The 26,390-nt window shown below is 56.3% G+C and overlaps 1 protein-coding gene across 13 annotated transcripts in view; it reads left to right on the top strand.

Moving 5' to 3' along the window:
- ADAMTS14 (ADAM metallopeptidase with thrombospondin type 1 motif 14) overlaps nucleotides 1-26,065 on the top strand; it is a 73,454-nt gene extending 47,389 nt beyond the window's left edge. For 4 of the 13 annotated variants that reach the window (XM_079135733.1, XM_079135739.1, XM_079135741.1 and 1 more), the window contains 15 exons: nucleotides 911-1,054; nucleotides 1,893-2,025; nucleotides 3,260-3,373; nucleotides 5,396-5,544; nucleotides 7,540-7,715; nucleotides 9,797-9,930; nucleotides 10,322-10,445; nucleotides 11,448-11,531; nucleotides 15,774-15,937; nucleotides 17,555-17,723; nucleotides 18,185-18,317; nucleotides 19,888-20,095; nucleotides 22,223-22,352; nucleotides 23,243-23,332; nucleotides 25,363-26,065. In XM_079135733.1, the coding sequence (XP_078991859.1) occupies nucleotides 911-1,054; nucleotides 1,893-2,025; nucleotides 3,260-3,373; nucleotides 5,396-5,544; nucleotides 7,540-7,715; nucleotides 9,797-9,930; nucleotides 10,322-10,445; nucleotides 11,448-11,531; nucleotides 15,774-15,937; nucleotides 17,555-17,723; nucleotides 18,185-18,317; nucleotides 19,888-20,095; nucleotides 22,223-22,352; nucleotides 23,243-23,332; nucleotides 25,363-25,856 (2,446 nt within the window). In that variant the 3' untranslated portion in view covers nucleotides 25,857-26,065. Of the gene's footprint in view, nucleotides 1-910; nucleotides 1,055-1,892; nucleotides 2,026-3,259; nucleotides 3,374-5,395; nucleotides 5,545-7,539; nucleotides 7,716-9,796; nucleotides 9,931-10,321; nucleotides 10,446-11,447; nucleotides 11,532-15,773; nucleotides 17,303-17,554; nucleotides 17,724-18,184; nucleotides 18,318-19,887; nucleotides 20,096-22,222; nucleotides 22,353-23,242; nucleotides 23,333-25,362 lie in introns of those variants that run through there. The other 9 variants (XM_079135736.1, XM_079135740.1, XM_079135738.1 and 6 more) reach the window with 8 other exon arrangements.
- The last annotated feature ends 325 nt before the right edge of the window (nucleotides 26,066-26,390 follow it).

The raw sequence follows: 26,390 nt of genomic DNA, 5'->3' as shown, positions 1-26,390 counted from the left end.
TGAGTTCAATTCCTGGCCCCTCCCCCCATAAAAAAGGGAAGAAATGTGCTGGGACGCCATCGGCTCTGTTCCTCCTGCAGCAGGGATGCCTCCTCTCTTCCTCCACTGGGACACAGAGGCTGGCACCAGGGAGACTGCCGAGGTGCCTCCCTGCTGTGGAAGCTGGTGGTCGCATCTCTTCTGGAAGCAGGAGTTTGTCCTCCTGGATTGGACAGGGGCATCCGCTCTTCCCTGAGCAGAGGCTCCTCCCTTGGAGGGACTGGGATGAGCTTAGGGGCCCTGTGTCTGCCTGGAGGTCCAGGCCAGATGCAGCCTCCTGGAATCGTTAATATTGGGACGTTTGGACTTCGGCATTAAATACTGGCCATAAAGAGCAAAGTTTTAAAATGTAAGCTACCTTGGGCAGTGCCTACCAAACATGGAGCTCTGTGGTATGTCTCCGGGGTCTGGGAGTTTGAGGGCTGGCACGTGGAGGTGAATGGAACTAAAGGAGGCCTGTCCACTCCCGCCACGGCCTTCAGTCTGGTGGGAGACAGTGCTGGTGCGTGAGTTGTTCCTGGCAGGATGGGGACCCTGCTGTAGCTGTCAGCCTGTGGACAGAGCGGCCTGGCTGCTGGTGTCTTGGAGCAGCAGTGGGGCTTGGGCAGCCATGGAAGCCGTAATGATGTGGGCAAGGTTTGAGGAAGGAGACGGGTATCTGAGAGGAAAGAAGAGAGGAACCACCGGCAGACCCCTGTGGGGCGGCTTTCTGCCCAGCAGCCTGGGAGAGAGAAGGCCATGCCCTCCCCGGGCCTGGTCAGGAAACAGGGCCAGGAGGCGCAGTCTCCCGCCTTGGGCCTGCCTGCCTGCCTTCCCTGGGCTGGGCACCCCAGCGTGACTTGGACCTCCCCTCTGTCCCCCTGCCTTCCAGGCTCGGCATGGAGCACGACGGGCAGGGCAATGGCTGTGCGGACGAGACCAGCCTGGGCAGCGTCATGGCGCCTCTGGTGCAGGCTGCCTTCCACCGCTTCCACTGGTCCCGCTGCAGCCAGCTGGAGCTCAGCCGATACCTCCCGTAGGTCACCTCTGCCCTGGGGGCCGGGCGGGGGGGCAGGCGGCCCCTGGAAAGCTGGCTTTCTCCCTGGTGTTCCCCACAGCCCCCCGGGCCCTCTCCAGCCACCTGACCTGACACATCCCCCTCGGCGTCAGAGGCTGGTTAGTGTGCGCGGGAGACCGCTTGCCTGGAGGTCTTATTAAAAACCCAGACCCCTGCTCCACCCAAGGTGCTAATGAGAATCAGCAGGCAGTTGGGCCTGGGATTGTGGAGTCGCTAAAACTGCAGGCAGTACCCATGCAGAAGGTCAGGAGCCTCAGGCCGGGGTATCTCTCTCCCCAGGGCCCCAGAGAAGGGGCAGGCTGAGGAGGCCATGTCCAGGTGCAGAGCAAGTGTTAAGCTCAAGCTGAGGAGGGGCCAGAGTGGATCTGGGTGGGCAGCTGGAGGCAGGGATGTGGTCACGACCTTTGCAGGGAGCTGGCCAGGCCAGGCTTCCCAGTGCACTTCCTGCACGGGGTCAGGGGGACTTGCCCCTTCCCTCATGTCATCCGGGAATCAACTTTAATCTTGGCCATGGTGTGTCCCTTTAATGTGAGGAACACTGATCTCCTAAGCCAGCTGCACCCCAAGCTCCTAACCCCAGTCCTGGGTCCCTTGCCCCTCAGTGCAGATGGAGCCTTGCCACGCAGTCACTGGCCAGGGGCTGCTCAGGACAGCTTTCCTCCCTGGGGAGCACGTGGCACAGTGCTGTGGGTGCATTCCTGCAGGCCCCTTGCTGGTTAGAAACCCCAGCCCCAAGAAGGAAGAGCCCGGGACCTTCTGCCCAGGCCTGGCTCACCGCCCTTGTCTCTGCTGGCAGCTCCTATGACTGCCTCCTCGATGACCCCTTTGAGCCCACCTGGCCGCAGCCCCCAGAGCTGCCTGGGATTGACTACTCAATGGATGAGCAGTGTCGCTTTGACTTCGGCACCGGATACCAGACCTGCTTGGCAGTGAGTATTCCCTGGGTCTCTGCCAGGCCAGAGATGCCAGGGCCATGTCCTTCCATGACCCTAGCTAATCGTTCACAGGGTACCTTCCACCTGGATAGCCAGTCAGTCTGGAGATGGGCCTGCAGGCTTAGTACCAGCCACCAGGGATGAGCAGGGTGGACAGGACCTGGCTCCCGAGGTCCTGGCTAGCTGGTTCACTGGGCAGTTCACCTGCAAAGCAGTCCAGGTGTTAGATTGGGTTCTAGTCCCTGGAGAGCAAGAATTCCTACCCTTGGGAGGTTTGGCAGGGCACTTTGGTCTAACCTTACTCCTGTACCTGCATGTCACCTCTCTCCGGGGGGTCACATCCTTGCCCCCATCCCCATGCCTGAGATCACAGATACCAGGGAGCATCACACTGGCCCACCCTGCAGGACAGGTGGGGAGGCCCTTGAGCCTAGAGATCAGCACAAATTTCCTGGGAAAGAACCAAACTGTGCTAACTGCAGCCAAGGCTGAGGCTCTGATAAGGTGACATCCCAAGGTAGGGCACTTTCTGAAGGGGGAAGCCTGGGTCATCCAAGTGCTTTGTGCCCCCCACCTAGGGTATTCAGGGCCCTCACCTGCACAGGAAGAGACTGTTTTTGGTACCACAAGGAGGTGGTCACATTCCCACCTCTCCAGGCCACTCTGGGACATGTGGTATGACACAGCAGTGCTTTGGGACAGGACAGAGTGTGGGATTTCAGTGCCCGAATCCTGTGTTGGTGGGATGCTGGTCTGGCTGGTGGGCTGATGAGAGAGAGTCTAAAGGCAACTGGGCCTTCCTGGACAATCGGAACATCCGGGCACCAACCTCTGGCCTCGTTGGAGGTCTACCTTAGAGAGAGATGGGCCTCAGCTTCATCTGGGTCCCTTCAAGGTCCCCCAGGAGCACAGGAGGACTCCCCAGAGCCTCAAATTCTTGTCCCAGCTCAGTGACAAAGTTGCTTCTGCAGATTAGGGAAAGGTGGCCAGGACAGAGGACAGGGGCATGTGGGCTGTGCTGGGCCCCTTCTCGGTGCCCTAATGGGGAGAAGAGGGGTCCTGGGAGCCAGTGGCTCTTGGGGTGAGTGGAGCTTGAGAGTGTGGGGGGCTCTGGCTTCCTCACGGTGCCCAGGCACCACACACTGGCCTCCCCCCACTGCCCTGTGCCGCTGGACAACTTGTGAGGGCTAGAGAGTCAGCCGGGTGACCCCGCCCCTTTGCCACGCAGTTCAGGACCTATGAGCCCTGCAAACAGCTGTGGTGCAGCCACCCCGACAACCCGTACTTCTGCAAGACCAAGAAGGGACCCCCGCTGGATGGGACCGAGTGCGCTCCAGGGAAGGTACTGGCAGGGTCTGCAGTGGAAGGGTCCCGGGGTGGGGCGGGACAGGTGCGGATCCAGGGGCCCCTGCCTGTGTGAAGGAGGGGCGTGCCCCAGGTCAGGGCGCCCCCTGCCCCCCGGGCAGCAGATCTGCCTAGAGTCTCCCACAGCCTCCCGCACGCACATGCGTGCCCCCAACAGCAGTGGACCAGGTTGAGCAGAATCTCATCAACCGTCAGCAGGAATGCTCGTCCCATTTTACAGATGAGAAAAATGAGGCCCAGGCAGGTGAAGGAACTTGTCAGGGCCACATACGGAGACACCAGGTGTCCAGATGCTCCCAGCCCCAAGCTGGCCCTTTCCCTCGTGTCCCCTCCCTCACACTCGTGTCCCCTCCCTCAGTGTGTCCTTTACATCTTCCTGATGGGTGTTCACTCCCTTGTGCAAACATGGGTGCCAGGGCTGCTTGGTCAGGGGACCTCATTGCTGGGTCTCAGGACCCTGAGCTGGGATTCTGCTCTCTTGCTGGTCCTGCCTTGAGCACGTATTGGTGACCTTGGGCCATTCATTGAACTTCTCCAGCCCTGCAGACCCTGCTTAGCCCTGACCAAGTCTTCTTCCCACCCCCTTGATGGAGATTACTGAGTCAGGCCAAAGCAAGTAAAGGAGCCGGGAAAGCAGGATGGTTCAGAGAGAGTTTTGCTTAGCATCAGCTGTAAGCCCAGTGCCCCACCCACGAGCCTGCCCTCTGACCTGCGACCTCTGCCCTAGCCAGGCTCAGCCCACTCCTCCCTGTCCCGCTGGGCATCTCCCAGGTGTGTGCCTTCACAGGCAGACGGGGCTTCCCATGGCCCTGGGTGTGCCCCACAGGCTCCAAAGCTGGTTGGTTCTCTTCCTAGACAGTTTTTCTACTCCAAGTCTTTCTGCTTCTTAAGTTTTCCCAGGTGTTTTCAAAGTCCCAAGCCCTCCCTGGTCACAATTTCATGTAAATAGTTAATCAGTGAGTCTTGTTTGGGCTGCACATTGGAATCACTAGGGAGTTTTAAAACTCCCCACCCCTAGAACAGGGAGTGACTGCACGTGGGCCCAGAGGGTCTTTTGGAGGTGCTGGAAATGTTCTGAAACTGGCTTTTGGTGAAAGTTGCACGACTCTGTGTATTTATGTAAAATCTCGCAGTGAGTGACTTTTATGGTTTGTAAGTCAAGCCTCACCATAGCTTCTTAAAGCCCTTCCCCCCAGAGATTCTGGCTCAGCGGGTCTGCAGGAAGCCTAGGCATCTGGCGTTTTAAGGTTCCCTCCCCGTGACTCCAAGCTTGAGAACAGCTGAGCTCATCTCTTGAGAAAGACGCAGACCACTCTGCCCTGTGTCCTTCCCATTGGCCTCTAGCGAAAGGAAGGGAGTCGCCCTCCTTGGAGAGCCTGGCCAGCTCTGCAGGAGCTGGCACCTGCGGTTCTTGTAAGTGTCTAGCTAGCCCGGTAATGAGGACGCTGAGTCTCAGCAAGGTACAGCGGCCACCCAGGCTGGTCATGGCCACTTGGGCCTCTGTGACTCCATGCTTCTGCTCCTCCCTGGCAGCTTGACTCCCAGGCACACATCTATGGTGGCCCCTGGAAGGCCAGTCCAAGTCCACAACCACGATCAGAGCTAGATAGCTGGGAAGATCGTGTCTTTTCTTCTCTGCCGCCTTTTATTTCACCTGGGATGATGATGGAAATAACTGCATGTTTATTCTCCCCATTAATCTCATTGAACACTGTCTGCTATTTCTGAAGTGCGGTGTGTGCCGGCCCTGAATTCTGTGGCGAGGGGCAGGTATCCCCGTGCTACGGTTGAGGATGAAGCTCAGGAAGGTGACCCCTCTGTCCCAGGTTGCTCAGCGGGTGACAGGCAAGACCCTGTCTACCTCAGGCTCCTGCTCTCACTCTCTCTGGATTCTCCCATGGCATCGTGTGCCCAGCTGTGCCTTGTGCCCTCCTGAGCACCCTCCGTAGCAGGTGCCGCAGTGGCCCAGGGTGACCTCATGCCCTCTGCCCCACCCCAGTGGTGTTTCAAAGGATACTGCATCTGGAAGTCGCCGGAGCAGACTTACGGCCAGGATGGAGGCTGGAGCTCCTGGACCAAGTTTGGGTCCTGTTCTCGGTCATGTGGGGGTGGAGTGAGATCCCGCAGCCGGAGCTGCGACAACCCGCCGTGAGTGCCCTGGTGGGTGGGCGTGGCTGGGGACCCCCTCCCTGGGGCTGAGGGTCTTGGAGGGGAAGGCAGTGGGGGGACAGAGAACGGCTCCTGTGTGTTCTGTGGATAAGGACCCAAAATTGTTGGGGGTGGGGCAGGTTGTTCCCACCAGCGTTCACCAGTGACCCATCATTTCTCACTTTGTGAGTGTTCTGAATTGGGATTCTCAAATTCTCATGTGCAGAAGATTCCCCAGAGAGTCTGGGTGGACCTGGGGCACTGCCAATTAAGCCCTCTGGTGACCCTAATCCTCTGGCTATGAGTGAACACTGATCTAAATGTGTGCACACAATCCCCAAGTTGATTTTCCACCACGTGGACCAAAACTTGCTTTTCTTATGTTTTTGGCGGGGAGGGGAATGGGTAGCAGGGATTGAACTCAGGGGCACTTGACCACTGAGCCACATCTCTGGCCCTTTTCTGTATTTTATTTAGAGATGGGGTCTCACTGAGTTGCTTAGCGCCTTGGTTTTGCTGAGGCTGGCTTTGAACTCGAGATCCTCCTGCCTCAGCCTCCTGAGCCACTGGGGTTACAGGCATGCGCCACTGCGCCTGGCCAACTTACTTTTTCTTAACTTACCTTTTTCTAACAAGTTGCTCATGCCCCCACCCAAATTTCAGCATTCTGGAGAGACATTTGTCCCTTGTCATCCCCTCTGTGGGATCCCCTGTCCTGCTCCCTGGTTTCAGAACATCCCAGCTCTCCACGGTCCCCACCTCCCAAGCTGAAGCAGCTTGCTTAGGACAGCCTCATGGGACATGGGGACTGAGGCTGCCTTGCTGGTCAGCTGGTCCTAGGGACCTTTGCCCGGACAGCACCTGGCCCGGCCAAAGAGCAGGTTAGAGGAGCACAGTGGCTCCACCATCCTCACAAGCAGTGGCAGCCACACTCTGCTGCCTCCCTGGGGGATGGGAAGCTCACTGCCTACGGAAGCAGCCCCTGCCCTCTTAGACGGTGGTACTGACCTGCAGAGGAGCCGGGGCGGACTGCCTACGGTCCTCATCTGTGGGAGATCGGAAGCCGAGGTAATGGGAAGGCACCGTGGCCTCTCCACCTCCTTACAGCCACAACCCACGGTTCTCTGGATCAAAGCAGCTGTCTGTTGAGCTTCTTTGGAATGATAGCTGTTTTTACTTTATGAGGCCACATGAAATAACACGTGCCCTCAGCACCACGTCCAGCAGAGATGAAGCACTTAATATGTGATAGCTGATATTAAGATAGTTGTTATCATATCTTTGCTATAAAGTGCCTTGAGCCCTTGCTCTGTGCTCGGCGGGATGCTAAGCCCTTGGGTGCGGAGTCCCTGTAATTCCCCGGCAGCTGTGAGCTGGGTGCGATTAACCTCGTGCACTGGGAGTCTGGTATCAATAGTTTGAATCCTCTGGACTTAATGGGGAGGAGAGCGTAGGTGTCCTACACTACCCTTTCTTGCCATTACAGACACCAGCAGGTAGGTGTGATGGGCCCTCTTTTCCAGGGGAAGTTCAGGCAAAGCCAAGTGACTTGACCAAGGCTGCCTGGTCGGGACTTGGACGCCATGCTCTTCTGATTCCAAATCCAAGTCTCCTCGACCACTCCTTAGTTTATTATGGTATTGAATGGATGCGGATGCAGAGATGGCGTTGAGTTATGTATTAAGCGCCTACTGCATGCTAGGCCCTGTGTAATGTTTGATTTCCAGCCTAGTTGGAGAGGGTTAATTAGTCCTAGTGTCTGTCTACCCCCTCCACCTCCCGCACGCAGTGGAATAGGTGATATCTGCTTGGAAGGAGGAAGGAAGGAGGATCTGGGAGACTCAGCCCAGCAGCCATGCCCCGGTCACTCTCTAGTTTGTGAGTTAGTGGAGCCCTTGTGATGCTTCACAGAGGCTGAGCTGCCCCTGAAAGCGTCCCCACCCGCCCGAGCCTCGACAACCTGCCAGGTCACCTGGTCTCTCTGTGCCGCCCCAGCCCAGCCTACGGAGGCCGCCTGTGCTCAGGGCCTTCCTTCGAGTACCAGGTGTGCAACAGCGAGGAGTGCCCCGGGCCCTACGAGGACTTCCGGGCTCAGCAGTGCGCCAAACGCAACTCCTACTACACCCACCAGAACGCCAAGCACAGCTGGATCCCCTACGAGTCTGAGGATGGTAAGTGGTCCCGCTCCCACGCCCCTCGACCTGGTGTCCTCCGGGGCTGTGTGTTCCCGGGGAAGGGCCTCCCTGGGTGCTTCCATCAGTGAAGGCACGGGACATGGAGGTGCTAAAAGGGATGCTGCAGTCGTGAGTGTTGCCGCAGACCTTTGTGCAGGCCTGTGCATTGTGACCCTGGGGCCATGGTCCCCATCCAGACCATCCCTTGATGATATGCTTCTGACCGTAGTTTTGTGGCAGACACAAGGAAAGTGGCTTGGGGGTGCTTTTCCCAGGAGTGCTGCAGAAGCCTGCAGGGCTGGGGTTGGGGTCGGTGCCTTTCAGACATCTGCGCTTGCCTGCATGGGTGAGCATCTGTCCTAAGAATGTCGTTCCAGAGAACACAGGAACACCATGCTCCTCAGCAAAAGTGAGTTTGGCGCTTAGCTCACTTCCTGGAACTTGTCCCTGGAGGCCCTCCCCAGGGGTGCAGGCACCCTTACTTCTCATGACCAGTGTCCTCAGAAGCTCAGTCGTTATCACATGCCAGGTCCTTATTCTTTATTGACTGTGTCTCTATTCCAGCAGTCGTTGGAGGTGATTTGAAAGTCAGGCAGATGGACCAACCCCCCCACCAGGCTGCCTTGGAATGGACACAGGCCTAGGGCTCTGGCAGAGGGTCTGGAGTTTGGGACCAAGCTGTTGGCAGCTGCTGTCTGCTTTGAGCACTCCTGTGAGGGCTCCTGTAGTGCGAAGGGCCGGGATTCCTGGCATCTCAGAGCCTTCACGCTGGAAGGGCCCTTCCCAGTCCTGCGAGCCCACATCTTGCTCACAAGCTCCTCTGTTTCCTGTAGTGGATGCTGTCTGTCATGCAGTGCTGGGCTCCACACAGCTCCCACGAAAATGGCCTCTCATTTCCTGAGCCCAGGGTTGACCCCAGGACCTCTCGCTCCCTGGCTCGTGTTTAGAATGACAGAATCCTCACACTGGAAGGACCTCAGGGGCCCATCATTGCCACATCCTTTGCAGCACCCTTGCAGGGGGTATCATGGAAGTCAGCTGGCTCCGGTGGCTTCCCAGACAGCCCCTGCCCGGTTGTACTGGCCAGGATCCTGCCTGACTTCCATGCAGGGCTCCAGGCTGGAGGCGAGAAGTCACCAAGTGGTCTGGGAGCTCAGGGGCTGGACGCAGGAGCTGGACAGGTTCCTTAGAAATGGGCTGCGGGGGACGCTTGCCTCAGAAGCCTTCTAGGTCTGGTCAGGAGCAAAGTGGGGCACAGGGGGGAAGGGCTGGGAGGGCCCAGGAACTGGACTTCTGGCTTTTCCCAGGATTTCCGCTAGACAAATTCCAGGAAGCTGGTTAAGCCTTCAATCTCACTTTTTCTAAGGAGCACAGCAAATGTTTATATTTTCTCTGGAAACTCCTTTTTAGGTCCTCAGCAGCCCAGATAGAGAAGAGAATATTTTCACTGTTAGAATCGGAAAGGACCCTCTTCCCTCTCTTTCTGCCATTTGTAGACCCAATCTGGCCCACGGCTCTCCCTGGCATTCCCACCACCTTTGGATGTGTATAAACATGTTAAGATACGAGGTCAGACCACTGGCCTACTTGGCTGCTGGGTTAGGTCCTGGCTGAATCGCCCTGTGACGTCTCCTGAATCTCTGTGTGTTCCTCCTCTGTCATTCTAGAACCTACCTCCCCGGGGCATTGAGAGGATTAAATGAGTTAATTCACAGAAAGCATTTCAAGTTGCACATCAAGGGCGTGCCTGGGCTTTGGTCCCTCGTAGGCATCCACTAAGCCTTGGTTTATTGTCACTGGTATTATCTTGTCACTTGCTTTTTCTCAATATCTGGATGCGGTGATCAGGGATAATGGAATGAGCTGTGAGAGGCTCAAGCACCTGCCCCGAGAGGCGCGACTCATTAGCACGCCCCAGAGCAGGGATTTCTGCCCTGGCCGCACACACGGTGATCCCCCGACTGCCCAGAGCTGGCCCCGGGAGCTTCTCGCTGCGAGGCAGGCCGGCGTCCTGGGAGCTACTTGCTTTCTGCCAGCCCAGCTTGGGGGTCAGCATGGTCACCTCTCTCTCCCCACAGACGCCCAGAAGTGCGAGCTGATCTGCCAGTCAGCAGACACGGGAGATGTGGTGTTCATGAACCAGGTGGTCCACGACGGGACACGCTGCAGCTACCGGGACCCTTACAGCCTCTGCGCCCGTGGCGAGTGTGTGGTGGGTGCATCTCTGGGTTGCCCACTCTTGGCTAGTTCTTGGAGACTGGAGGGTGGCTCCGTCCCCACTCCCATGCTCCTTAACAAGATAAGCGTGCCGCACCTGCCGCCCTCAGGACATCTGCTCGGTCCTCGACACAGCCCTGGGGTGCTGGAAAGGGCTTACTTACTGCCCAGCCCCATTCAAGGGGAGAGGAGATGGCAAGAATCGTCACCTCACCAGGTTCAGGACCCTGCCAGGTTGCGGGGTGAATTTGCAGGAAAGTCCTGTCTTTGGATAGCTTTCTGGCTGGAGTTCCTCTCTTGGCCGGGCCAGAGGGACTAGGGAGGGAGCCAGGAGGGGAGGTGGCGGGGTAGAGGGTTCTTTCCACTCATCTTGCCTCTGGCCTCAGCCCGTCGGCTGTGACAAGGAGGTGGGGTCCATGAAGGCGGATGATAAGTGCGGGGTCTGCGGCGGTGACAACTCCCACTGCAGGACCGTGAAGGGGACTCTGGGCAAGGCCTCCAAGCAGGCAGGTGAGCCGGGCTGGGCCCTCCTCCTTGATCTGTGCCCTGATTCAGTGTGGGGTGGGGGGTCCAGTGCCTATCCCCAGACCTCTCCAGGCTGCCCCGGGCGGGTGAGCCAGAAGCAGCAGCCCACCACCCTGTCCTCCGGGAAGGCTGCTGCTGCACACCAGGCCTGGAAGCTCCGAGAAGCATCTTCCTGCTGGGCGATGAGTTGTGCTGGGAGCCCCACCATCTCATTTTCCCTGGGGTTATTGGTGGGGGCAAGGGGTCAGTTAGGTCTGAAGGTGTGGCAGAGGCTGGATTGGTAATCTTTCCCTTCTCTTCCTCTTCCTCTTGCTCCTCCTCCTCTTCCTCCTCCCCTCTCTCATATTCTTTTAAACCCATGGTACCTCTTGCTTTGGACACCTGGTACCTTTGAGTTCCTTGGCTCCCCACCTCCAATCTGACCAAACTTGATATGGAAAAGAGCCGGCTAGTAGTTCTTTACATGTTAGTATGAACTAGATCTAGTTCTCTATTCCCCCTAGTGTGGGATTTTATAGTTTTGCTTCATCTTTCATTGTATGTGGTGGAGGAAGGTTGGTGACTCTGAGAAAGGCTTGTTTCCAAGCCTTGGAATGGGAGGCCCATGGGGTCCCAAGACAGCCACATGGGATCTTTGTGGCCTATTGCATCTAAAGCCCTCTAGTATCCAAAGGTGTGAAGAGAAGGGGAGCTCAGGCCAGAGGTGGGGAAAAGAGGGGGGAGGGAAGAAGTGAGAACGGGGTTGAGACAGTGGGACATGATAGCCACACTCATGCCCACATGTTTCCAGGGCATGAAGCAATGACATCCCATCGGATCCCCCAGCACCCTGGTGGAACAGGTGCCATCCCTGCTTTGCAGAGGAGGAAACAGGTTCAGAGAGGTTCTGGGGTTAAGTGAGAGGTTCTATGAATAAATAAGGTGGGGTGACAGGCAATAGGCCACCTACTCAGGGTGACCTCTGCTTTTCTGGAAACTTCTGTGTGGCAGCAGCTGCCAAACTGGTGCAGATCCCAGCGGGTGCCAGGCACATCCAGATAGAGGCGCTGGAGAAGGCCCCCCACCGCATTGGTGAGTGCCCCGGGCCCTGCCCTGAGGCCCAGGACTTCTGGGAGAGCAGAGGGTGGGTGGATGTCCACAGACGTGAATGATGGACAGAGAATCCCTTTAGTTTTTTTATTTTTATTTTTTGTGGTGCTGGGGATTGAACTCGGGACCTTGTACATGCAAGACAAGCACTCTACCAGCTGAGCTACATCCCCAGTCCCCCCTTTTATTTTATTTTTAAACATGCTGAGTGGCTGACCTGTCCCATGGCTCAAATTTCAGAAGGTCTGAAGGAAGGTCTAGTTAACAGTGCCCCTGGCACCCCTGTCCCACAGGGATGTTTTTCCTCAGGGGAAGCCACTGTTTCTACTTTGTGGGCATGTGGATGGCTTTGAAAGGAAAATCATTTTCACAGACTGTATCTATCAACTTTTGCTGCGTAACATACCGCCCCCAAAACATAGAGGCTCCAAACAGCGGTGTTTCTGAGCTCAGAGTTCTGGGGGGTCAGCCTCAGGGCTGGGCTCAGCTGGGCATCTACTGCAAATCCTGCAGGTCTGCTGGGGACTGGCTGGTCCAGGGTGTGTGAGGTCGGTACTGGCTTTCAGCTGGGGTCCTAAGGGTGACAGGGCCATGTCCATCAACAGCTAACTGGGATTATTCACCGTGTGTCTGTCACGTGGTCCTCAGCAGTAGCAAGAGAAGGCAACCCCAGGGTGCACATTTCAAGTCTTTAATTTTCTAATGTCCCATTGGTCCAAGTCACACAGCCAAGCCCCGGTTGAAGGGGTAGAAAAATAGACTGTCGGTGGGCAAGATAGTCAAGTCCAGTACCGGGGGTGTTGTCTGTAGGAATGGGGGGCCTTGTAGCCTTTTCTGCATTTCACCATACCAACCCCTAATTACTCCTGTTATAATGATACTTAAACACGGAGTCACTGCCTGGGGTGTGTCTCCCCTCCCTGCTTGTCACCGTTCCACAGTGATGAAGCCAGAACAGATAAAAAATTAGAACCCCCAAGGGAATTAAAAGATTCAAATTAAAGTAATTCAAATGAAGAACATTAACATAATGTGAGAGATATGTTTGTTGATTTATTTTGTTTTCATTTTGATGAAACCAAATTGGCAGTCAAAAAATAAACACGTTGGGCTGGGGCTGGGGCTCAGTGGCAGAGTGCTGGCCCAGCACCTGTGAGGCCCTGGGTGCCATCCTCAGCACCACGTAAATAAAGAAAATGAAGGTATTGTGTCCATCTACCACTGAAAGAAAATATGTAAAAAATAAAAATAAAAAGATAAACATGTCCAGCACTGGGTGGGTGTAGCTCCGTAGTGAAGCATGTGCTTAGCAAGAGTGAGGCCCTGGGTTCCTTCCCCAGCACCATGTGAGACTAAAACAATAAATAAGCCTATCTAAAGAAGGCAGATCCACAGCCATGTAAGACAGATTCGTGGTGGCCAGGGCCTGCGGGGAGGAATGGGCGACTTGTCATGGGGATTTGGTTTCTTTTGGGGGTGATGAGAATGTTCTGGAATCGCATGGTGATGTGGTTGAATGTACTGAAACATCACGGGACTGCATTTTCATAGGGTGAGGTGAGAGGTGTGTGAACTCCATCTGAAATACACACATGGTGCTCTGTGGTTGGGAGCAGGGCCTGGAGGGCCACGGGCAGCGGGCAGTGGGCAGCGGCTGCGCTGTCCTCCACACGTCTGTGTCCAGAGCCCTCACAGAGGGCCCGAGCACTACAGTGTACCCTGGCTTGTTACAGGGTCCCTCTATCCTATCAGGCCCACCAAGTCACACTGCTTGGCACCCACTCCGTCATAAACATGAATGCAAACATGACATTTCCTGGCAAGCTCGAATATCATAAAAATGCCACCAATCAGCTGGCATTTTAGACTATTGTTAATATAATGATGTAAAAATTTGTTTCCCCTGGAGAAGACGTCTGCATGGGCTTCTCTCCTAGCACCGCTGTGAAGGATTCCTAACCAGCTCTGGAAGGCCTCTGGAAGGATACACAGGCCATAGGCACAGCAGACCCTCAGGCCCTCTGTGCTCCAGCGGGCCCAGGGGGCGGGGCAGGGGGCGGGGCTGGGGCGGGGCCAGTCTGGGTCCAGGACTCCTGTCTCCCCGCCGGGCGCCCTGGCCAGCCATGCCCCTCTGCTATAGCATGAGCTTGGAGGACACCGGCTCAGACAACTGCTGGACTGTGGGGAACGTGCTGGATTAGGGGCAGATGCCACTCCCGCCTCCCGGGGGTTGAGGCTGCAATATTAGCAGCCAGCCCCTTCCACCCTCCAGAAGTCTGGGTCCTCGATCCCCGCAGGTGGGGAACAGTCCTTGTGGCTGGCTGTTCTCTGTGGGACCCGGGCGGAGGCTGCCAGCAGTCAGGGCAGGTGGAGGGAGAGGGTGAAGCCTGAAGTCTGTCTGTGTCGTGCAGGAATGCGTGTAGGTACATGAAGGGCCTCAGTGCACAAGTGAGAAACGGGTGCACGTGAGTGCGCGTGAGCCCTGCGTGCCTGCACACACGCATGCGTGTGGGAGAGAGGCGGGGGAGGTGGCCTGCCGCCGCACGCACTCTGCAGAAGTCAGGTCGGTCGCAGCTTCTGCAGTGAAAGCCAAGGCTCTGCCCAGACTCAAACCATGTTTCATCCCTTATTTCATGTGAGCCTCATGACAATCTGCGAAGGAAACGCTTACCCCATTTTGCAGTTGAGGAAACGGGCTCAGAAAGGGTAGGTAGTCCCCATGGTGCAGAGGGGCTCAGTGGCAGAGCTGGGTCTGGGGGGTAGAGTCACGCTGGCCCAACCTCACCTGGGAGCCAGGGATGTACGGCCGGGTGTCTGCGGCAGTGGCCGTGAGCTTAGGTATGGTCAAGGACGGTGGGGCAACCTGAGGCTGAGCCTGACCTGAGGTGCCGCCCAGCACTAGCCTCGGCAGCCATGGAAGAGGCCTGGGAGGGGAGGAGGGGAGGGCAGCTCCCAGGAAAGAGGCTCTGTCCCTTCCTTCCTGCAAGGGCAGACCCCCGGCCCTCAGGGAGCCTCTGTCTGTATCCTAACAGCCCGGCCCTTAGGATGGGAGGGAGGCATCACCTGAAGGCTTAGCTGAGTGACTGGCTCATGTTAGCTCTTAGGTTACAATTACCCTCTTTTTTTGTACCGGGGATTGAACCCAGGGATGCTTACCCACGGAGCCACATCCCCAGCACTTTTTATTTTTAATTTTGAGATAGGGTCTTGCTGAGTTGCTTAGGGCCTCACTAAGTTGCTGAGGCTGGCTTTGAACTTGCGATCCTCCTGCCTCAGCCTCCCAAGCTGCTGGGATTACAGGCATGCACCACCGTGTCCAGCCTGACTCCCTTATTTTAGTCTAGATGACGGGGCTCTGAGGGCCTCCCTCCCGACACCCCAGAGTGCCAGTCCTTTGCTTCTCTTCTCACGCTCTGGTTAAAGGGCTGGAGTCCCATGCGTTGACTCTTCCCCTAACTTGCTTCTAGGCCAGGGTGCACCCACAGGTCTTGGCTGGGTGTCTGTTGGGACGTATCTCCCCACACCTGCCACTCTGCCTCTGTAGTCACAAGTTGCAGTTCCTCACTGACTGGGACTTGTAGGGACGGGGATTTACCATTATTTTAAAATCTCATGCTCTGTGCGTGTGAGGCCTGTGCTGGACACGGACCCTGAGCTGGCGGTGTGCTGACAGGCTGCTGGGAAGGGTGGGCGTCTGTGATGACCACGGCGTGAAGCCTCTTGTGCCTGGGGCATGTCACTGGCTCTGCCAGGGTCTTACGTGTGTGAACTCCTTACCTGGGAGAGCAGCCCTTTGCATCTGGTACAATTATCAGTCCCATTTTACAGGTGGTAAAACTGAGGCAGCATTTGGGCCTGCTGCATAACTTCCCCATGGTCAGTCTGCCTCCAGACCCTGGACTGAACCTCTATGCTCTGCGGCAGAAGCTTCGGAGAGGCAGCGTCCCTGGGCTGGGCAGTCTGAGGAGAGGGTTATGCCGAGCCTTAGCCATAGAAGCAGGGAAGGCGCTGAGCGGGGAGCAGCGGTGCAGCAGGGTCCAGAGGTCCAGAGGCAGGGACAGTGCGTGCAGGGGACTCTGTGTTGACCTGTCTACAGGGAGGTCAGTTGGGAGGAAGGGCAGTTGGACAGGGCGTCCCGAGGGGCCCAGTGGGAAGGCTCTGACTGGCATAGTCGCTGGCCCCGTAGTGGGAATAGGAATCTATGTGACCCTCTCCCCCGGCCAGCGGTGAAGAACCAGGTCACGGGCAGCTTCATCCTCGACCCCAAGGGCAAGGACACCTCGGGCCGGACCTTCACCGCGCTGGGCCTGGAGTGGGAGCACACGGTGGAGGACGCCAAGGACAGCCTCAAGACCAGTGGGCCCCTGCCCGAAGCCATCGCTGTCCTGGTGAGCCCCACGTCCCGAAGTGGCCCCTGCCCACTCCTTGTACCCCACTCACCGTCTCCACTGTGGAGACTGCACCAGGCCAAGAAAAGCACCCATTCCTGTGTCTGCAGGAGGCCAAGGCACCCTCTGTCCTGGGGACAGCTCCTCATTTGTGCCTAAAAGCTGGCAGGGCGAGCTGGCCTGAGTAGCATATCCCTGTAGTTCTGGCTTCTCAGGAGGTTGAGGCAGGAGGATCATCCCAAGTTAGAGGCCAGCCTCAGTAACTTAGTGAGACCCTGTCTCCAAATAAAAAAAATACAAATTGCTGGGGGTGTAGCCAAGTGGTAGAGCACGGGCCTATCGTCCGTGTGCAAGACCCCGGGTTCAACCCCAGTAGTGCACACACGCACTCACACACACAGACACACACACACACACACACACACACACGCTGGCAGGGTGACAAGTGAGGAGGGAAAAGGAAATGGTTGCCCACTCATTGTCACACCCCAGGAGGTCACAGGCAGGAAGTCTGTTCTTCACAGCAGCGTTGGAAGTGGTCTTGGTCAGAGGTGTGTGGTGGGGGCAGGGCTGGGTCCCCGCATGGTCCAGGGTCAGTGTGCATCCTGGCCCAGTCAGTGAGTGAGTCCTAATGTCACGTTCTCAGGACTTTGAGGCAGCTGACCCCGGGCTGCCATCTGGCAGTCTTGGCCTTCTGAGAAGGGGACATGGCCGTTGTCCTGGCTGGGGCCCATCTGCCCACATGCCCTTCCTAGGCCTGGGCCAGCAGACTGGCCCACAAGACCTCTGACCACAGGCCTTGGGGTTTCACGGTTGGCCAAGAGACCCTGCTGGCCTTCTGTGTGGCCCTGTCCTGTCAGGGCGTCTGGAGGGCAGGCTCTTGGCTGGTGTCCACGTGGTAATTCCATCCAACACATTATTTTTCTATTCATTTTATATTTTTTGACCACCCACTGATCTATGGCCAGCTGATTTTCCATGGCACAAAGGCCATTCAAGGAGAAACAAATAGTCTCCTCAACAAATGGTGGTGACCCCTGGACCCTGCTGAAGCATGGAGTATGTCCACCTCACACCGTGTGACACTATTAACTCAAAATAGATCAAAGACTGACATGGGAGAGTGGAAACCAGACAGCTCTCAGAAGAAAACAGAGGGGTAGATCTTCACGACCTTGGGTCCCACGACCCACACGAGAAGACATGGATAAATCAGATTTCATCAAAAGTAAACTCTTATGTGCATCAAAGAACACCGTCAAGATAGGAAAAGACCCACCGTGGGGCGGGAGAAAGTATGTGCGAATCATTATCTAGAAGGGTCTGGCACTGGCTGGCCATCTTCTGGGGTCAGCCAGTGAACAGGTCACTAGAACCCCGGTACATAGGAGGGGAAAGTGCTCACAGCCCAGCATGATCTGCTCTCAGGCCCGATGCCCAGTAGGTGCTCAATTTGGGAGCAGAAGTTTGTCCCTTGGCTGCTGGTGTGCATCCTGCCTGCTGGCCGTACACACAGCCGACCCCTCCCAATCCTGGCTCCCTTTGGCCCCTCCCCACCCTCTACTGGCCCTGCTTCTCTGTCTGGTTCTGTGCCACCTCTTGGTCGTCTCCCTTCAGGTCCTGCCCCCCACTGAGGGTGGACCCCGTGGCAGCCTGGTCTACAAGTACGTCATCCACGAGGACCTGCTGCCCCTCATCGGGAGCAACAACGTGCTCCTGGAGGAGACAGACACCTATGAGTGGGCACTCAAGAGCTGGGCACCCTGCACCAAGGCCTGCGGAGGAGGTACAGGCCCCTGACCGCCTCCAGCAGGAGCCTGGGGCCTGGGGCGGGGACGGGAGAGGCAGAGTGTTGCGGGGTGGCGTTGCCATTTGACATTTGGCGTGTCCCTCCTCATGCCTCAGTTTCTCCTTAAAGATCTCCAGTGTGTGGAAACCACTCTGGGCAGGGCTTTGGGATGGGGATTGGGGGCTGCTGGAGCAGTCCTTGGTTGGGAGGGACCCTGCCTGGAAGAGCGCACCCCCAGGGGGAGAGGCAGCACCAAGCTGCTTCCCCGGCAGCGCTTCTTGGGGGATGGGAGACGAAACCCACCAAGGAAGGTATTCCACAGAAAGTAGCATGGGCAGGAGGGGCTGCAGGGCCCAGGGGAGGTAGGAGGTCTCCGGCAGCTCCAGAAGGTCCCCTCCGGGGACTTGGACAGGCCAGTGGGAGCCTGGAGCGGACTCACAACCGCCTGCCCTCTGCAGGCATCCAGTTCACCAAGTATGGATGCCGACGCAGACGTGACCACCACATGGTGCAGAGACACCTGTGCGACCCCCGGAAGAGACCCAAGCCTATCCGCCGGCGCTGCAACCAGCACCCGTGCTCCCAGCCCGTGTGAGTGCTCCCTGACCCCGGAGCCTGGCCCCAGCTCCCGCCCTGGCCTAGGAGCCGGTGCTGAGCCTGCTTCCCCAGCACTGCCTCCTGGGGACAGCCTGCGGCCAGGTCTCCCAAAGAGAAAGCAGTCTGTGCAGCAGGTCTGACCTGGCCAGAACTGCCCTCTGTGCCTGGCCGTGCACTCTGCTTTCAGTCACTGACTTTCACTCAGTGACAAGATTTCACTGCCTCTAGGCCCCTGGCTCCAGTCAGGGTGCTGTCCAGCATCTCCTCAGTCTGCTCATCAGGAGTCCAGGGACACCTGGCCTGCCAGTCCCAGCATGGACTAGCCTGATGAGGATTCCCTAGCCTGAGGACACAGGCTCTCCTGAGCACAAGGTCATGTCCTTAGGGTTATTTGGAGGGACCTTCAGGGAGAGGTAAGTGCAGTGTTTGTGGAGGACTCAGGCTCAGACCTCCCAGCCTATCTCGGATCCAGCCTCAGGAGCTCCTCACACCACCTGGCTTCCCTTGTGTCTGCACAAAGGGTGGAGGGCGGCTGCCCTTAGGGAGGTACAGAGGACCTGTCCATCATTCTGCTTCCCCACGATCGACCTGGGGCAGGGCCGGGGTGCTGACTGAGGCTCCAGACTGACAGCCACTCTGTATCCTCGGGCTGGACGTGAGATCAGGGGCCAGAGCAGGAGCTGGTGGCCAGCAGTAGAGTCTGCTATGGCTGTCCTGTGCTAGAGACAGCCTCATCACTGGCCCCTGGGCTTCTCTTCCACTTGTCCCTTTTCACTGTCACTCAGATTATCATCCCACCAATGCGTTGCTCACAGAGCCTGCATGTAGGGTGAACTTTACCTGGCATCCTGGGTGGTCTGTCCCCCTCACCCGAGTCTTGAGGTTTTGTTTTTTCAAAAGGGGTGTACTTTGAAAATGTGCTTCAGGGAGCTCTAGTTTACTAAGAGAGACCTCAGGACACCAGAGGGGAGAAGGCGTTGGGGCTGCCCCTCCCCCACCCCCGCTGAGCAGTTGGCTTTTGTCTAACTCATTGAGATGCTGGCGGAAGTTGGTGTGCTGTTCAAATATGCCCACAGGCCACTCGTGGAGCTGTGGGTGCTATCGCACTGTGGGTGGTGATGACTCTAATAGCGTTCTTTCTCTTGTCCCCATGGGAGGGGACATCTATGAAAGTATGGCTTTGGTCTGTTTTGTACACTACTGTGTCTCAGGACCCAGAACAGTGCCTCAGATATTTCTGGGATGTTGGAATATCCTGGAGTAAAGATGGGATGTCACTGAGGCTTAGTGGTGTTAACGGCTTACCCCAGGACAGGCAGGATGCAGAATTTAAGCATGCACCTTGCTGGTTTCGCCAAGAGCAGACAGAGTTGTGGAGAACAGAGACCTCCTGAGGCCACCCAGCCAGGCAGCTGCAGAGCAGGTGGAGGGTCATCTTGGCCCCAAGCATTCTGGAGCTCAAACCCAACCTTCGCCCCTTGCCCGTGGCCTTGGGGTGGGAGGTTACAGCTGGAGGGAAGTATTCCCTTGGACCACCTCCCTCCACCTCTTGCTCTCTCTCCAGGTGGGTGGCGGAGGAGTGGAGCAGCTGCAGCCGGAGCTGCGGGAAGCTGGGGGTGCAGACTCGGGAGGTGCACTGCTTGCTGCCCCTCTCCAATGGCACCCGCAAGGCCCTGCCAGCCAAGGTGTGCCCTGGTGACCGTCCTGAGACCCGGAGGCCCTGCCTTCGTGTGCCCTGCCCAGCCCAGTGGCGGACAGGAGCCTGGTCCCAGGTGAGTTGTCCTCAGGAAGCTGGAGGTGCTTGGGAAAGAGGGGAGTCTGTGTGGGGTGCTCCCTGGAGGCAGAGAGGTGCCTGCACCTCCCCGTACATCTGATGCTGTTTTTCTCAAAGTGGACCCATTCCCACACACGGGGATGTGGCTGTGCTGGGCATTCACACTCATGTACGTTTCCTTTAAGGCTCACACAGCCTCAGGGTCACAGGTCAGTATCCCCAAGTCCCAGAGCAAATTAAAGCCCATTCTTGCTTACTGAGAACCATCTGCATGGTAGGCATTGTACAAGGAATGCCAGGAAGAGAGCATCAGCCAGGCAGGCAGGGTCCTTGTCTTCTGGAACTCACAGTCCAGCCAGGGAGACTTAGTAGCTGAGGAAGCCAGTACCAGAGGTAGCGATCACAGATTGCAGGTGGAACTGTGCAGGGGTGACAGGAAATGTGACCAAGGACAGGGCAGAGGGTGGTCAGGGAGGGCTGGCATGAGAGAGTGCACAATAGAATATTTTTAAAGAGTCCAAATTCTGCCAGGTGTGGTAGCACATGCCTGTAATCCCTGCAGCTCAGGAGGCTGAGGCAGGAGGATTGTGAGTTCAAAGTCAGCCTTGGCAACTTAGTGAAGACCTAAGCAACTCAGTGAGAACCTATCTCTAAATAAAATTCAAAATAGGACTGGGGATGTGACTCAGTGGTTAAGCACGCCTGGGTTCAATCCCTGATACCAAAAAAAAAAAAAAAAAAAAACAACCCAAAAAACCCAGAGAAGTCCAAGTCCCCACCCAGGGCTGGGGCACTGCTCTGTGGTAGAGCACTTGCCCAGCATGGAAGGACCTCTGAGTGCCAGCCCCAGTACCAATACAAAATAAAAAGCAAAAATAAATAATAGACAAATATGCCCACTCGTGCAGATTTTACATTCATCTCCGTAACATACAGCTTCAGTCATTTTTATGTAAAATAAAGATCGCTAGTCTCTGAAGCCCCAGAGCAAACTGATGGTGAGCCTGGTAAACACTCGGGGCTGGTGGCTGCTGTCAGTCATTATTCACCCAGGGGGAGGAGCCGTTGTCTGTGGCCCGGCCTGTGTCTCGCTCCGTGGTCACCTGCCTCAGGAGGAGAAGTGAAGCGCTACCGGTGCTTCCTGCCTGCTCGAGGAGGCTGTAGTCAGGGCCTAAAGCATGACCTGGTTTGGCAGCCTTGTTTCCTGGGGTCCCTGCCCCTCCACTTCAGGACCATCCGCCATGACCCATTTATCAGAGTAAGAAGTGTGTCAGCTCCAGAGTCGGGGTGTGTGGCAGCCCTGGCCCCTGGTAGTCTGTTTCCTCTGCTCCTGTCCCTCTAGGGCAGGAAGACACTGGGCATACCTCTGCAAGCTGGGTAAACTGAGTCACCGGATCATGGAATGTCAGAGGTGGAAGGAGCCATAGAGACCCTGCCACTTAGGTTGCTGGATTGACAGAGTTGGAAGCTGAGCGAGTTGGGTTGGTAGTTAAGGCTCCTGCATGCCCTTCACCAGGTGCCATCCAGTGACCCGAACTGCCCAGGTCTCACCATGTGGTGGGCCACACAGGGGAGCTTGCTAGGGGGATACACAGAATATGTAAGAACCCAGGCCCAGGGCTGGGCTGGGGCTCAGCAGGGGAGCCCTTACCTGGCACGTGTGAGGCCCTGGGTTCCATCCTCAGCACCGAATAAGAATAAATAAAATAAAAGTATCATGTCCATCTACAACTAAAAATAAAAAAAATTAAAAAATAAAACCCCTAGGCACAGAGCAGGCTCAGTGGACACAGGTGGTAGTAGCTGGAATGGGGTCCCAGATGTTCCCTCCCAAGCTGGGAAGTTACCGTGGAGATTGTGGGAGGGTCTTTGGAGGCCCAAGCTCAGGGCAGCTGCTCTTTATCACTGATTAAGGACTCTCTGACAATAGTGTGGTGACCTGGTGAGGCTACTCAGAAGTAGTCCTCATGTCCCTTTGGTCAGGTGAAGGCATGCACCCTCCTTTGTAGCCTTTCTGTCCCTGGGCTTTAGCTGGATTCTGAGCTTGCTGGTCCATCCTCTCTCTCTCTCTTTGCACCTGTCCTGCCCTGGCGCTGTGGCCTGGCCCCCCACCCTTCCATGGCAGTGCTCGGCCACCTGCGGAGAGGGCATCCAGCAGCGGCAGGTGGTGTGCCGGACCAACACCAACAGCCTTGGCCAGTGTGAGGGGGACAAGCCAGACACTGTCCAGATCTGCATCCTGCCGGCCTGTGGAGGTGAGCCAGGGGGATGGGGAGGCCTGGCCCAGCAAGGCCTTGACCTTGCACCCCAACCTGCCTTGTATCATGGCCCTTAGAAATCCCAAATAAAGGCTGAGCATTCCTAATCCAAGAACAGGAACTCTAAAGTGCTCCAAAATCCAGAACTTTTGGAGTGCTGACATCATGCCACAAGTAGAAAATTCCATGTCTGACCTCATGGGGCAAGCCATGGTCAAAATGTAGACTCACAGCCTGGCGTGGTGGCCCATGCCTATAATCCCAGCCACCGAGGAGGCTGAGGCAGGAGGATCACAAATTCAAGGCCAGCCTCAGTAACTTAGCGAGACTCTGTCTCAAAAAAAAAAAAAAAAAATTTAGAAAGGTGGGCTAGGGATGTGCTCCATGGTTAAGTGCCCATGGGTTCAATCCCTGTACCAAACAAACAAAAACAACCAAGTTCAAGGCCAGCCTGGGCAACGTGGCAAGACCCTAACTCAAATAAAAATAAAAAGGGCTGCATAGCGGTGGATGTAGCTCAGTGATGGAGTACCCCTGGGTTTAGTTCTTGGTACTGCGGAAACAAACAAACAAACAATAACTGCAGATGTATAAGTTTTGTAGCATCCTCAAGGGGAAAAAGACCCTCCTAGCCTCTTTTGCTGTGATACACAAATCTTGCATTCCCCAAATTATTTTTCAAATATTGTATAAAATTACCCTCACACTATGTGTACAAGAAACAAGTGAATCTCGTGTTTAGACTTGTGCCTTCACCAATATATCTCATTACGTGCATGAAAATATCCCCAAATCTAAAAACATATAAACCATGAAATATTTCTGGTCCCAAGCATTTTGGACAAGGGGCACTCGCCTGTACTAGAGCGGCTTCTCCTTGCTCACAGGAAATCTCCAGAACTCCACAGTGAAGGCCGAGGAGTTCGAGACTCCAGAGGGGCAGTGGCCCCTGCCTCCCATGAACAAAATACCATCAGGTAAGTGGCTGTATGGACTCCTCCCTCGCTTCCCAAACCTGTCGGGGGCCCCAGGTAGCAGCAGACCCAGCTTGACATCTGTCTGTGTTCCTCAGCTCCTTGGAGCCTCCACATCTGCTGCTGGGAAGTGGGGAAGATCCCGTACTGGTCCCTCACCTCCCATCTGTGATTCCAAAGTGCTTAGGAAAAGCCGGGTGTGGTGGCGCACGCCTGTCATCTCAGCAGCCTGGGAGGCTGAGGCAGGAGGATCATGAGTTCAAAGCCAGCCTCAGCAACTTAGCGAGGCCCTAAGCAACTCAGGGAGACCCTGTCTCTAAACAAAATATTAAAAAGGGCCTGGGATGGTGCTCAGTGGTTAAGCACTCAAGCAAAAAGCACTTAGGAAAGCCTTTTGCCTAAATTTTGTGCAAATTCCTTTTGTTGCCAAATCTGACCTGACCTAACAAGAGATGACTTATTCTTTGGTATGGAAACACTGCCATATTTGGTTATCTATCACAGTCTACTGGGGATGTTCTATAATATAAATACATAGAGGATTACTTTTCTGACCCCCTGCCCATCCCCCAAGTCCCAATTCTGAATCATATCTGACTCCAAGATTTTTGGATGAGCAACTCCAGGTCAGAGCAGCCTTTGTCCGGCTGTCGAGAAAATTAAATGAGGGCACACGCCCACCCAGCCGTTAGCCAACACCATAGGAGTAGCAATTCTTTCTGCTTCACGTCCAGGAGCCTGTCAGTTCATCCTCCCATCTCTCCTTTTATTCCCCCCGAAGAAAGATTTGCTGAGCAACTGCTCCCTTCTTAGGTTTGCTTTCTTTTACCCTCCCAAGATCCAGGGTCCGACAAGGTGAGTGACAGGAGGATCAGACCTCAGCTCCTAGTTAGAGGACCAGATAGTGTGTGACCTTGGCAAATCCCTTAACTTCTCTGTTTCTCTGCTCCTATGCTAAGGCTCAGACTGAGCAAATTCCTGAGGTTCCTTCCTATTTTCTTTCCAAAAGCAGTGGGACCTTGATTCTGGTCCTGGAATTTTGGCGCCATCTAGAGGCTACTGGGTTTCCATTCTGTGATCTGTTCCCCTAAGCCTACCCACCACCCACAATGGTCTCTGGCCAAAATTAGTAGCCCTCCACGCTCCTGTGTGCATATTTTGCCTAGAGAGACCTACCTGGATTAATCATGAAAACCTGTGAGATGCTATTTAAAGCAAAGCAGACTAGGACAGTGAGCACTCCTCTGTGCCAGGTGCTTTATAAATGTTATTTATAATTGCAGTGTTATCATTCACTGGTATGTATCAGCATGATCCCCATTTTACAGGTGAATAAACTGAGGCTTGGAGAATTTAAGTGATTTTTCCAAGGCTTCACCACTGTTAAGTGGCAGAGCCTGGATTTGAACCTTAATTCGCATAATTCCAGAGTCAGTGGTAGAGAGCTTAATGATCCAGGTGTCACTGAGGTGGCAGAATGTCGATCTGCTCGTTACATGTGTGAGCTCCTTGGTCATTAGCCTGGCCATGCCTGGAGGGGTCAGAGTCCTTTGGGTTGATTGGGAGTGGGAGTAGGGTGCTCACCCTTTGCTGCCCAGGTTTTCTGGGAGGGGTGGGTTCTTTTTGATGCTCCCCCATGATCCCACGGGGCAACGGTGCTGAACTTGACTCTCAGGTCCCCCCCAGCATCAGAGTCCCTGGAGGGTTTCGTTAAAGCAGCTCGGGACTCAGAGTTTCTAGGTGGAACCTGAGAGTCTGCGTGGTCACCCAGCCGCCAGGGGCTGCTGGTGCTGTGTGCAGGTGGCCCACACGCTGAGATCCTCCGCCTACAGGATTTTAGATCCTCTTCCAGGAAGAAGGGCTCTGTCCTGTCTGGGGGCCAGTGGCCCCTTTAGGAAAGCCCTGTAGCCGGTCTGGCAGGGGCAGGGGTGGAGGGCAGGCAGGTGGTGGGGGAGCGGGAGGTGGGGCCTGGGTGGCAGGATCGCCTGGTTGAGGGACATGCCCCTGGCCTTGGTCCTTGTGCTGTTGTGCAGCAGAGCCCTGCGTGGAGGACAGGTCCATCTTCTGCCACATGGAAGTGCTCAGACGCTACTGCACCATCCCTGGCTTCCGCCGCCTGTGCTGCGAATCCTGTATCGAGAGGACCTCGGGCCTTGCCACTAGCCCGGACCCCGGCCGGGCCTCGCCTCCACCCTTCTCAACTCCTGGGAGCTCCTTACCAGAACCCAAGGCCACTCCAGAGGTTGTGGAGCCCACCAGGGGGCCAATCGAGTCAGATGACCATCAGCAAGACCAACCTACCCAGCTCCCGGGACCGCTGGACAGGGGCTCCTCGGTGGCCCAGCACCACACGGCCCCCCAGACACTGAGCCCTAGAGCATTTGGGGGCATCTCCCCTACCATTCCTCAGGGACCACCTTGGGGCAGGACCCAGCCACCTGTGCCAGCCTCCGAAGGCCAAGGGCAGCCCAGGGAGGAGCCCAGGCATCCAGGCACTGGCCTTCCTGCCACCTCCCCGGTGACCTGAGCCGTGCCGCACCCATCCCACCCATCATGTTTACACGCTGCGTACCGCCCCCGCGACCCCAGCTCAGAGGACACACACTGCGGGGCAGGGGCAAGCGCAGACTTCCTTTTTAAGTTATTTGCTTTTTTGTTCTTGTTTGGGGCTGTGAGGCTCTTTACCCCACGACGGGGGTGGGAGGAAGATCAGGGAAAGCCCCAATCCGAGATACCTCAGCCACCGTGACCAGACTGGACCTCTCAGGGCTCCTGTGGTCTCTCCCACTAGGACCGAGGGTTGGTAATGGTCACTCCCCACAGCCCTGGGCCCGGCAGGTCTGCAGCTCACACTGGGAGCTGCCGGGGCTTCCGCTTTCCTAGGGAGGGCTGGTGGAAGGCAGAGCGGGCCCGGGGAAGTTGGGGGCTCCTCAGAGGGCAGGCTAAGGAAGGGGCCGGGGCATGCCTGGTGGGGAGGCGTCCCCGCGGCAGGCTGGCAGGTGACTGGCCTTGGTCTCAGGTCCAGCCCTCCTCAGCTGAGGTCCCCACATAGCTCCCCTCA

The sequence above is a fragment of the Sciurus vulgaris genome (assembly GCF_902686455.1).
Source record: "Sciurus vulgaris genome assembly, chromosome: 4".
Lineage (NCBI taxonomy): Eukaryota > Metazoa > Chordata > Mammalia > Rodentia > Sciuridae > Sciurus > Sciurus vulgaris.
Note: the sequence above shows the minus strand (reverse complement) of the source record. Positions and strands in the feature narration are given on the sequence as shown.